The 12242-nt window shown below is 52.2% G+C and overlaps 2 protein-coding genes across 3 annotated transcripts in view; one reads left to right on the top strand and one right to left on the bottom strand.

Moving 5' to 3' along the window:
• The window catches only part of PLA2G2C (phospholipase A2 group IIC), a 21324-nt gene extending 18438 nt beyond the window's left edge, over window positions 1-2886 (bottom strand). Inside the window, exon 1 of the mRNA XM_041764951.1 lies at window positions 2761-2886. The gene's annotated coding sequence lies outside the window, so the exon portion shown is untranslated. The remainder of the gene's footprint in view (window positions 1-2760) is intronic.
• Window positions 2285-12242, top strand: UBXN10 (UBX domain protein 10). 2 transcript variants are annotated; one of them, XR_005989264.1, is made up of 3 exons: window positions 2285-2333; window positions 6873-9487; window positions 10230-12242. XR_005989264.1 is itself a non-coding variant. In XM_041764949.1 (2 exons), exon 2 carries the CDS (start codon window positions 6888-6890, stop codon window positions 7740-7742), a length of 855 nt encoding a protein of 284 aa, XP_041620883.1. In that variant the 5' UTR covers window positions 2285-2333; window positions 6873-6887; the 3' UTR covers window positions 7743-12242. The 2 variants fall into 2 exon arrangements, 1 of the variants encoding a protein (XP_041620883.1); XM_041764949.1 differs by having other exon boundaries at window positions 6873-12242.

Raw genomic sequence — 12242 nt, 5'->3', positions numbered from 1 at the left:
CACATTTAAGTTGGTGGTGCAGGGACCTCTGGCCACATTTCCTGAGAATCCATTTTGCGGCTCCACCAGAGACCAGGCATTATAGGGTTTGTCCTCTGAAGACATGCTCTTTAAAGGAAAAGGGGAGACAAAGGTAGCAAAGTCAAATCTCTCTTTAAAGAGGAGGAAGGCACAGCAATTGGCTAGTTGGCTTCCTTTCTTTCCCTCCAGCCTCCCCCTGGCACTGCACATCACATGGCACCAGAGACCAAAGGGCTCGTACTGCTAAATATTAAACAGACCTTAGGCCTAAGCACCATTTCCCTACACACACACACACACACACACACACACACACACACGGTGAGAAGCAAATTTGATTTTCCAAAAGATTGCATAATTCTTAGGTGATATTAAAATAGCTGATGAAGAATCTACTTTAATCTTTTTTGGGTGGGCGTCGAAGGCCTGAAGAGCATTGCTTAGATATTTCTGACAGAATCGTTTACAAGAAATAAGCCACCAGCATGGAGCTGCAAAGCCAACAGCTCCTAAGACCGCCACTTCCTGCAACCTCTTGGGGCCTCAGATGCCACCCTGGATGTCCAGGGCGGGTGAGCGGGTGACCCTAGCAGGAGGCCTGCCCCCCAGCAGCTCCCACAATCAGGTACTGCTTTTCTGAGATGGGAAGAAACATCACTGCTGAAATGATCCCCTCCTTCCCTGGGCCTGAAAAACTTCCTGTCAGCACCAATCGCTTGGCACATCATCACGTCCAGCCTGCGCCCGCTCTTCCATTCTTGGCTCAAACTGTATGGAAAACAATCTGATTTGTAACTCTTTAGGGGTGTGTGACAGGCCTCCTTAACCAGATTGTGACCATCTTGTGGGTGGGGCAGAGTTGTGCCCTACTGCAATCCTGCGTCCATGCGTCTGGGATACACTAGATAGCAAATATCTGGCCACAATGCTAGGTAATGAATCCTAATCCTCTCCACTGATAATTTGGTTCTTGGATGTCTACTAACATCATCTTCCAATAATGTAGTCACGAAATTATTCATCTGCATATTCCAAGAATCTAGAACAGTGCCTGGCAGGCAATAATAGTCCAGTAAGGGCTCGTTCTGAAGCCATCTCAATTCCATTTCAGAAGAGTCTTCATCCATCAAGTCGGGATCTGAAGGGTGAGTGGGCATTAGGCAAAGGAAAGGAGGAAGCCAAGTGTGGGGAGGGTGGAGAAGGATCTTCCAGGTATCGAGGACAGCAGGAGCAATGCTGGAGTGTGGCCCTGTGGCAGGGAACTGGCTTGGCTGGGGGTGCGGTGGGGGTAGGGGTGGTGTCTGGAGGAGCCATAGGTCTTGGACAGACTCAGAGGACGTGTCCCCTCCCACTCGAGCAGGAGAGAGGGAGGAAGGCAGGCAAGTGTGTAGTCTGATGGCAGGACATTAAGGCTTCCATAGGATGGCTTCTACTTTCTCCCTGAAGAGGGAAGTAGGGATTCTTCTATGTGGGAGGAGGGGCAGGGAGAGGGAAGAGAGGAGAGGTTTCAGGAGAGAGGACAGGTCTGAAGTCACCGTGGAGGAGAGAGGAGACAGGACGGAACCGTGGGAAGTGGAAGGATTTCTTCTGAAGTGTCGAGGGTCCAGTAGAAGTTGGAGACCACACCTTTCCATTACCCCCAGGACCACGGCTGGTCAAGGTTTCTCCAGCCCCTGGGTGTGGGTGGACTGATGGATGGAAACTCCATCAGCCCTCAGGTTGGAGGGCTGGAGAGGCCCCCGGGGAAGCGCAGGGGGGATTCTCCTAAGGAAATGGTCTGAGTAGAGGGCCTCGGGCTGGACAGGGCAGGGAAGAGGCAGGCCTCCGCGGGGAGAAAGGACACAGGGCAACGGGCTGGGGTGTCCACCGTGGGGCGAAAGACAAATGGGGTAGCAGTGACTGGGGTTGCTGGAAGCGTAGGGGTGGCGGTGAGGAGGGGCAGAGCAGGGGCAGATGCAACTGATACCAAGGAAGGGATGGAAGTGGGGGTGCTGATGAGGAAGTTGGAGGGGTTGCCCTGAGGACAGACAAGGCCCCAGCTGGACCCATGCCCTACAAGCACCCTCGCAGCCTGTAGGGTTCGCAGGAAACCAGTCCAGCAGCTGCCCCCCAAGCTGGGGACACTGAACGGGCTGGGGCCTGCCCCGAGGTCACGGAAGCCAGGAGCCCCCCCTCCCACCTGCTCGCCCCGGGGCAGCCGGGCTGGGCGGCCCAGAAGGAAGCACGTGGCCCCCTCGGGCGCGTTGCCCGGGAGACGCGGGCTGTTTACCAGTGGCCGGAGCGGGGGACCGCGGCGGATGGAGCAGCGGCAGGTGAGCGCGCCCGGCCCCGGCCACCGCCAGGGCCACGGCCAGGGCGACGCCCCCGGGGACAGGACGGGCCCGGGGAGAAGCGGCCACTCCCGGGGCCACGCAGGCCCGGCCCAGCTCACCGTTGCAGGAATGGGGCAGCTCCCGGGCTCCGCGGAAGCCCCGGGGCCTGGACGGGGACACCGACCCAGGGGGCCACCAGAGGCCCGAACCGGACCGGAGCTCCCCCAGACCCGTGCTCTTTCACCTGGGCGCCTCTCACTTTCTAGGCGTCCCCTCGTGCCCCTCCCCCAAATGCCTGCTTCTGCTGTTCCAGCTCCTTTTGGTCTAGAGGGGCCTGCGGGCACTTGGAAGATCGGCTGCAGCTTTCCTCCTCCACCTGCCCCTCCCCACGCTGCTCTTGCAACGGTCCCCACTGCCTTTTCCAAACCTTTGATCACTTGATGGCTTGCGGTCCAATTTCTCCACTCCCCCTTTGAAACGTGGCACTCTGCGTGGGACAGTGCATTCTACTCATTTAGTCGGGGGTAGAACTGGGAATGGTACCAAAGTTTTCTCCTGCTCAGGCCAACTACCATCTCCTGTTGATTCTTCTGAGTGCCTTTCCTGCCTTTCATCCTGACAGCCTCACCAGGGGGGCGGGGTGGGGATTGGCAGGGGATAGTATTAACTGATAAACATTTTTAAAAGACCAATTCAAATGTATGCATCCTCGGTATACATCAGCAGATGGTACGTGGGTGGGTGTATTTTACTGCGTTTACTGTGGGTTTAGATTTGGGCTGTGAGTGGATGAGGGTGGTCTGACCCTGTGCTGAGGGGCGGGGGGGGGGGGCTCCTTAGGAAAGCAGGAGGATGGCCTCAGCCTTTCCTGTCACATGTTCTCCCTTTCCAGTTGATTGGGTGATTAATCTTAAGGAATGGGTGCCTGCCCTTTTGGCAGTTCCCTGGAAACAGTTACCAATGTTTGTTTCCTGACTGCTAGCAAGCCTCTGGGGTGCAGCTATTCTGTTTAAGTAAACAGGCCACTTGCCTAATCAGCTGGCAGCTTGATGGATGCCTACACCTAGGTCTTGTCAAATCACTTTGTGGTTGAGCGACTGCCAGGCCTAGAGGTGGGGAAACGAGCTGAGCCGGGATAATGATGGGCTCTGCGTGAGTCTTCCTGGCCCCAGGGGCGGGATGGGCAGGCTTCGGGGACCCAAGGTGTGGCTGCAGAGGCACTGCTGGCCCAGGGTCCCCAAACACCTGTTTCCCCTGCTTCCCCTCTCCATGGGATAGATGCTGGGGAGAGTTGGTGCTCCCTCCATGTAACAGATGGTCCCCGAGCTCGGGAGGAGGCAGTGGGTTATGAAAGCAGGTTCGATGGAATGGTTTTACCTGAAGGAGGTGTTAGTCTCTAAATAACCATGAGTGGGCTTATAGGAATTAGTCATAATTGAGGTTTTTTTTTTTTCTCTCTCTCTCTCTGAGATAGCTCGCAGTCATGTTATCTTATGACCAGGGTGTCTTGAATATGACACCCCCTGAACATGGATAATTATATAGTACCAAAAGGTATAGAAAGTGCATGCACATACTCAAGTTTTACTGTTAAAAATAATCCAGCAGAGAGCCTGCAAGAACACATGACTTTCCTCATCAAAGTTGTTAAGGAAGAGGTTTCTAAGTTACCAAACTTACTGACAGTTAAACCTTCCCGAGGCATGTGTGGGAGTTAGAAGCCAAGTCTGTGATAATTCTGTAGAAGCTGTGGCAAATTAATAGCCATTCCTTGAGGCGGGGAGGGTGAGCCGAGAAGGGGAGCTGGTTCCCGAGTTGAGCTTATCTTTGGCAGAACAGTTGGACAATTATGACCTTCTTGTGTCATCCTGAGTTAAAGTGCAGAGCTGCTTAATTACAAGGGAAAGACTTTAGAACTAAACCAACAGGGAAGAAACCACATTTTTCACAGTTGATCAGAAAATAGATTAAATTAACAAGGAGATGGGCAGGCTTTTTTCATGCCAAGGAGAAGGTTCCTGAACTCCCAGCAGCCAGACTGGGTGTGAAAGCCGAGCGAGAAGTGGAAGATGGGAGTGTGGAAAGACCCCGTCTGTGGACAGGGTGGAGTGAACACAGAGGCTTTTAAGTTAAGAAATGGAGGACAGCTTTTGAACTGGCTAGTGCCTCGGGGATATAGGGGAAGACTGTGTTTTGTTTGGGTATGGCCTTAATGGAGAGGGAGGGGATACCTTCTAAAATTTGGCAAGATGGGTGAGAGGCACCAAACGGTAATGTTAGAATGGAAAGCTGCAGGGCTGGCATTACGTTGCTCAGGATTGTGTGACAAAGGTAGCGTGGAGTCAGTTTGAGGTGAGGATGCAATGAAAGTGTGGAATTAGAAAGCGTTATTAGAAAAGCATTATTTTGCATTTTTGAGGCAAGTTCAGAGGCCTTAGCTCATTAAAATCGGCCTTCCGGCATTTCTGTGCAGTGGGCAGGGCAGGTGCACGTCCCAAAATGCGCCCAGCTGGTTAGAGGTGACTAGGAGTAGAACCACTTTTTCCCTCTCCTGGGGAAAAAGCTCTGTAGCAACAGGTAAGACTTTTGGACATAAAGTGATAGATAGAAAGCACTAAGCAAACAGAAAACCAAAACCAAAAGCAAAAGCACCTTACCTTTTCTTAAGCCAAGCCTGGAACTTATAGCCCTGGTTACATTATTTCATATTACTACCATCCTGTTGCAGATAAAGGGACTGATGCTAGAGGTATTTAAATAATGTCTCCAAGGTCATATGGCTAATTCTATAGATGGGGAAAGAGATGTATCAGAAAGGTAGAATGATGGTCCCATGGTAGCACAGCTAACTCTCTGCAGAGCCTGAAACGGAACCCCAGACTTGGGACACCAGGTCCTGGTTCCTTTGTACTCAAATATGCTACTTCTTGGGGATGGTGACGCACTGAGAAGTTACCAGAAGGTCTCTAGAGGGCAGGGAGAGACCTGGTCAGCCTATGGGCAGAAAGCAGCAGTGCAGTGGTGGTCAGGATTCCAAGGGAGGAGGGGAGCCCTAGACACCCCCCTCCCCACAGTGTCCTGGGAAGGATGTAACCAGGGCCTTGGGGTGGTGGTGGTGGTAGCCGTGTTAATGAAGGGGTCACCAAGGTGGTGAGGAGGGAGAAGGAGACCTGATCTGGCAATTCTGGCCTGAGAAGAGAAATGCCCACGCCTCCTACCGAGCTTGGGAACATGGGGCTTCTGTGGGATTTTGCTAGCACTCATGAGCACCCTTAGCATAGGAGACCCACCTACGGAGGCCCTCAAAGTGTTCACCAGGTGGCCGGGAAGACAGAAGGTGAAGCCTAGGTCCTCCAGAATAGGACCTGGTGTCACAAGACCCAGGTTCTAGTTCAGGCTGTGCTGATAGCTGGCTTTGTGACCATGGGCCAATTGCTCTGCCCTTCTGGCCCATACATCTGTAGAATCGGCACGTGTCCAGAGTCCCCTATGGAGTTGGTCTAAGACACAGTTTGGTACATGTGGCCTGCTGCCAGTTTTATGTGGCTTGTGGGCTAAGAATAGGTTTTATACTTTTAAATGGGTGAAAAAAAAAGAAGAGGAATATTTTGTGCCACATGAAAATTGTATGAATTCAAATTTCAGTGTCCATAAATGAAGCTTTATGGGAACACAGCCACACCCATTCGTTTACCTACTGTCTATGGCGGATGTCACCCTCCAATGGCAGACTTGTGGAGTTGTGACAGACCCTATGGCTGCCAAAACTGTAAATATGAGCTATCTGGCCATTTACAGAAAAGGCTTGCTGGCCCCTCATCTAGAACCTGCATACCTCCCTGTGAGTTCTGGCCAAGGGGCCAATTTTCAACAGTGCCCCCCTCCCCTTTCCCATCCCCCTGGTGACAAAGTTAGGGTGGTGGAGGGATTTTTTTACATGGAGTGATTTGTGCAGAGCCACCTACCAAGATTGAAAGAAAAGACAGGAAGAAGGAAAACAAAGTAAGATTAAAGTGTGGGTAGACAGGAAGAGTCAGGTAAGGCCTGGGGGCGGTGAGGGGAACCGGGTCAGTGGCTGCAAGGGCAGGGCTGAGTCGTGGACCAGAGATCATGTGGCTTCCAAAGCTGAAAACATGCCCAGAAAAAGTTAGCCAGCCCCTGCTCTAGATTGTCACATGGCTTGTTGCTTCTCATTCCTCTGGTCTCTCAGTTTAAAGCCCCCCACCCCATAAGAATAAGAATGAGCCCCCCCCCCAGTCACTCTCACTTTATTTCCTCATGGCAATAATTTCTTATTGTGGACTCAACACCTGTCTTTCCTCGGTCTTGGTTCACTGATTTTTTTCCAAGTGATTGAAATGAATGAACGAGCGAAGGAATGAACGGCAGCAGGTGCCCCTCCCCCGATGCCCGAAATCCAGAGAGAAACGCCTAACTCCATGCCGGTTGGCACTAACTCCGGCACCTGGGGGTGACGGGCTTGGAGGCCAGAGTCCCAGGAAGTTTAACCTGCGGCTTGTCTTTCCTCCGCTTCCTTAGGGGTCTTGAGGAGCAATGGCCACAGAAGCCCCTGTGAACATAGCAGCCCCCGAACGCAGCCCCGTTGGCAGCCCAGCCGCTGACGGCTTCGCCTGGCAGCCCGACTCGGCAAAGATGCACGTCCCGAGGCCCAAGTCCGCCAAGGGCCGGCCGCGTCCGCGTCCACACAAACCGCAGGGTCCGCAGGGTGCCCAGCTGTGCTCTCCGCGCGCGCCGGCCACCCTGCCCCCGGCCGTCCCCTGCGAGTCGCCAAGCAGCCAGAGACCCGGAGCCTGCGCACCCAGGTCTCCAAACCAGGGAGCGCCCGATGAGATCCCTGAGCTGCTGCAGCAGGTGCCCATGGGCGCTTCCTGTTCCCTCAATAAATACCGAGTCCTCCCTTCCATCAACAGGAAGACCCTGGAGGAGGGCTCTGTGGACGCAGTGGCCACAAAGGCCGGCTCGCTGCAGCTGAGCAGCATCCAGGCTCTCTACCGGGAGGAGACGGGCACCATGAAGGCAAGCGAAGAAGATTCCAGAGTTCGAGTTTGTTCCCCAGAGAGGACAGTCATGGTCCGAACCAGGAGACAGATGTCATCCAGGGCCCGAGACCTGGAGGAGCCATCAGACGGAGAGGCGACGCTGCTGCTGGCCGTCAGATCGCCGTCGGGCCGAAGGTTCGTTCACCATTTCCGGCCCACTGACGCCTTACAGACCGTGGTTGCTGTGGCCGAGCGCAACAACCAGGCCACTTACCACCACTGCAGCATCGAGACCATGGAGGTGCCCAGGAGACGTTTCTCTGACCTCAGCAGATCTCTGCAGGAGTGCAAAATCCCCCACAAGTCGGTGCTGGGAATCTCACAGGAAGAAGAGGACAGGGAGCCCTGAGTCCACAGCCACCCAGCTGGAGTCCTGGGCCTCAGAGTAAGGAGCACGCTTGGGTGCTGTGGCCTTCCGGGCAGCTCGGTACCCAGTGCCCTGCGAACCTGGTGCGCCTGTGATTCTTGGGACTCGTCCTCACAGCACCTCCTTTGAAGGAGTGAAATCTGCACGTGCGCCAAGCATATTGAGAAGGTTCTCCTCCAATTTTGAAGTCCCTCCAGCACTGGGGCGAACTGGCGAGGTACCCGGGCTGTTCCTGAAACCGCTGTGACCAGGCCTCCTCCTTTCCCCAGAGCTGGGTCCTTTCGGGAGCATCTGCTTGCTTTTACAACGAACCCTCGCTCTCTTGAAGCCAATGGTTTGCCTTTCTGTATTTGATGCAGGATTAAACACTTCCCAGAGAGGATTCTGGTCTGGTAAATAACCAGGGCTCAGGAAATGTCGGACTGGCATTTGTATTTCTCGCAAGCATCTTTAAGAAACAGGCAGTTGACACTATCTTAGAAGCAGCCCCCTTTGCTGGCATCGGGTGGCTAGAGTTTCTTGGGGATTACTGTTTGTGTGATGTGGCTTCAGAGGAGAGAACAGGTCTTTTGCTAATACAAATCCCCCAACACATCAACATTTCTGAAATAGTCTGAGAGCGAGAAAGTAAATTGCTTCTGCAATCGTGGATTAGCCAAGTAGCTACTCTTAAATAGAGAATAAGTAGGTTTGCAAATATCGGTAGCTACTCTCCGCATGCAACATTCTTCCCAAACTGAGAAAAACCAGTGGAATCTGATTTCCTTTGCTTTTGTCACTAATGGAATCTTTTTGATTTTAAACCGCCCAAACCTACAAGTCTGTACCAGTTTGCACCGGAGGCCCCCCTTGGCCTATCTGGGTGTGGACACATGGTTTCAGCGTCTCACCTCCTTCAAACAGAGACTCCCTGGTGTGGGGACACCAGTGTCCCTGTTCTGTGATTTCGGAACCTCCCGAGGCCAAGGGTGCCTCTGTTGGGCATCACTTGGCTGCGCCCCGTACTGAGAGACCGTGTGCCCAAGTGTCTGATGGGCACAAAGTACATCTGAATGCCTTAGCCTGTTTGGTTTTCCAACTCTAAAGTGGTGACGTGGACAATTTGCCAAAGTTCTCTTGTATCGGGAGTTCAGCGAGACTTCCACCTCTCATCTGGATCCTCGTTATAGCCAAATCACCATCCAGATTAGGGAAACTGATCCCTCAAGATCTCAGCCATCCCAAAGCCCCGAGTACCGATGTGCCTCTCTCTGCTCCTGGGTACACAGGGAAGGCAGGAGTTCTAGAAGCCTATCAGCGTGGCAGCCTCAGCAGCAAGTGCATCTTGTACCTAGATAAGGAATGTGGCTGGAAATGTTACTTCCAGCAAATTCATACTCAGCCACGGAGATTAACGCCAACTTCATCTCCTCTAAAGAAGGCTCTCCTTGTCCTTCCCGCATCCCACACCACCCAGATCACTCGAGAGTGGGCTATTTCGGAATGTGTGGTAAAATTTCCTAATACCATCTCGGTTGCAAAGGTCAGCTGGGGCTTGCAGGGCCTCAGGCAGGCCCACGCAACTGGCCACCTCTCCCGACCAGCGACCATGGCAGAGGGGACGGGGGGCTCGAGGCCGGTACTCACAGTACAGGAGGTTTACCTCCCACCCAGGACTCAGGCACATATCTGCCTCTGATCTAGGAGGCTGGAGGAAGAGCCTCCCGCAAAATCACACCTACTCTGTGGTAAGAATAAAATCCCACCCACCTGGGACTCGGTAATCTCTTCAGGCAGGAAATCTGTAGAAAACTTCAGTGAAACGGAGCATGCTCGAGGGAGCTAGAATCTTCTGCACTTAGGGCTTTGCTGCTGCTATTTAGCTTGGGATTTGGGGGTGGCAAAAAAATGTGGAAGGCATGAAACATAGAAATATTTTAGGGTATCTTAGGACACGTGACTAGAACTAGACTTGAGCCACCTTAATAAACTTCTTTTGGACAAAAGGATGGTGAAACAATAAAAATTGATTTGCGTGAAGCTGAGTCAGTGGAGAAGCACGCCTTCTACTTTAGCGCAGGACTCCAGCCACCTTGCTCTAGCGGACAGAGGGGCCCATTGATCTCTTGGGAAAAGCACTTGGCTGCGCTGTTAAATCCAAGTGCTCGTCCCCAGGCTCCCCGCTCCCACCCTTCCCACAGATCTTGCTTTCAGGTTATATGATAGCACCGAGCTCCGTATGGCAAGAGTCTCCTGAATTCCTCCTAAAAATCATTCCAAGTACTCTCCTTCAGAGGTTGGCAAGAACAGCTCCATCAGAATTTCAGAGGGGTGGCTCTACAGGTGGCACTGCCACATGGCCACCCTGGCCTGATGGGCTAACCTGGGCCCAGCTCACTACCCCTGGTGGCCTTGGGTGACCACTCTGTAGTCACAGACCTCATTCATTGAACCAGTGGTCACTGAGGATCTTTCCTGTGTCACTCACAGGTGACTGGCATTGGCAAGGAAATGTGGAACTGCTTTGGGACTCTCAACCTCAAGGCGACTGAAGTTGGTGGCTGCAGCTTTATCCGTGAAGGACCCTGGAGTGAGGGTCAGATACGCTGTTGCTGTCTCCTCGCCATCTTGTGGAAATGCAAAGGCAAGTCCACCTTTCCAGTGATGGCACCGGGAAGCATGGTCATTAGGGATGTGAACTTTGCATAGGACAAAGCTTCAAGACCAGTTTTCCCAGCATATCCCCTGTTACAGTCCAAGAGGTAAATTAGTCCTGGCAGCAGAAGGAACAGCAGGAGAAATAAGTGACTCATCATTTAGAATCCAAAAAATTTTCACCAACAGATGGCAGGTGGTTTTAACACAACAGTCCTTGCCCTGAAAGTACCTGGGGATCCAGCCAACAGCCGGCAAGCCAGGGCAGTCCTGATGAAGAGATGCAGGTGAACGTGACTGTCACTCCAGAGAACCTGCAGAAAATACTCCACAAACAAAGAAACGTAGACAAGTCTTGAAGTTTCCATTATAATTAAAAGCCTTCAAGTCTATTGTCAGATGTCTCTCCCCATCATGCATTACAAACGTAGGCGCTCCAGGAGCTGAGCTGCTTCACTTTGGTCCATGCTCTTACCACTATTTCAAGTGGGTTTCTAGTGTCAAATAAAGCCATGCTGCCCCGAGAGGTACAAAGTTTCGCTTTACACAGTGTTTTAATAAGTTGAGATAAAAGGGTGTGTGGTTTCCCGTAGCATGAGGTGTAGTCTCGATGAGGCTTTCATAGGGTAAGAGGATCTACTGTCCTACCTTTTCAATAGAATTGCAAAGAAAGCTAGATGATTCCACCTTAGCCTTACTTTGGAATCAGTCTCAGAAGCCAGCAGGAATATCTGTCTCCCCAGTGCAATGAGTAACACACCACCATCAAGTGCAAAGTTTGGAGCCCGCTCACCCTCGCCTCGAGCCAGAACCAACCCAAACCCACAAAGGTCAGAGGCCACTGCGGAGGCGTTGGCAACATCCAAGCGGAGCCGACCCTCAGTGACTCACAAACGCACAAGACAATAACTCACATTATAAAAATAAAATTGGATGTTCTGCGTCTACACTGGCGATGTGACACTTTCCTTTTCTGATTAGGGCAGTGTCTGGCAGCCCTTTCTGACACACCTCTGTGTTCTCTACCTTCAAACTGTGCAGGAGGTGGCGGTGCTCCTGAACAATTTACGGGGAAGATCAAATCTCTGGAGGTATTTTCGGACACACTTGAATCCTGTCCCAGGAGGTTGAGCCACTGATAGACAACCATCCATGGGTGTGGTTAGGCAGGCCTCGATCAGAAGGACTGCTGTGCTCGGCCGGGAGCACTCTGGCTCTTGTGTTGAGAGTAGACTGGAGGGGTCAGTGTGGTAGATGGAAAACCAGCTGTGGCCCTTGACAGTGACCAGGGTAGAGATGGTGCCAATTTGGGCCAGAACAGCAGCCATAGATGTCGTGAGAGGTGTCAAATTCTGGACACATTGTCTCTTAACCCTCGAGGGAGAAAAGAGGCAAGATAGATTTGACAAGTTGGGATTTACCCAAGTGGACGTCACTTGACTATATCACCATAATGGACTGTTCCTTCAAAAATGAGCAAACATGTCAGCAACAAACACATGGTGGGCAGGGAGAAGCACTGACCAGAAGCAATGTTCATAGGAAGGAAGGAAGGAAGGAAGTGCCCTTTTTTGGAAAAAGTTTACAGAGAATTCCTATGCCATTCTTTGCTCTTTGAGAAGAGATGCAACTAAAAATGTCACTATTTCGCTGAAAATCAATTACCATCAAACTCTCGGGGCATGCTTACTGGCCAAGGTTACTTAATCTACCTGGTTCCAGTGAAATGACACATCATTTACCTCTCCCGCTCCTGCCTGCCTCCATTCTGTTCATTCAAACCCAGCAGCTGACTGGGGATGCATTTCTTCTTGGGAGGGCAAATAAAACCAGTGTCCTTTGACCTAA

This window comes from Vulpes lagopus, chromosome 8, assembly GCF_018345385.1.
Source record: "Vulpes lagopus strain Blue_001 chromosome 8, ASM1834538v1, whole genome shotgun sequence".
NCBI lineage: Eukaryota > Metazoa > Chordata > Mammalia > Carnivora > Canidae > Vulpes > Vulpes lagopus.
This window is presented reverse-complemented; position numbering and strand designations above follow the sequence as displayed.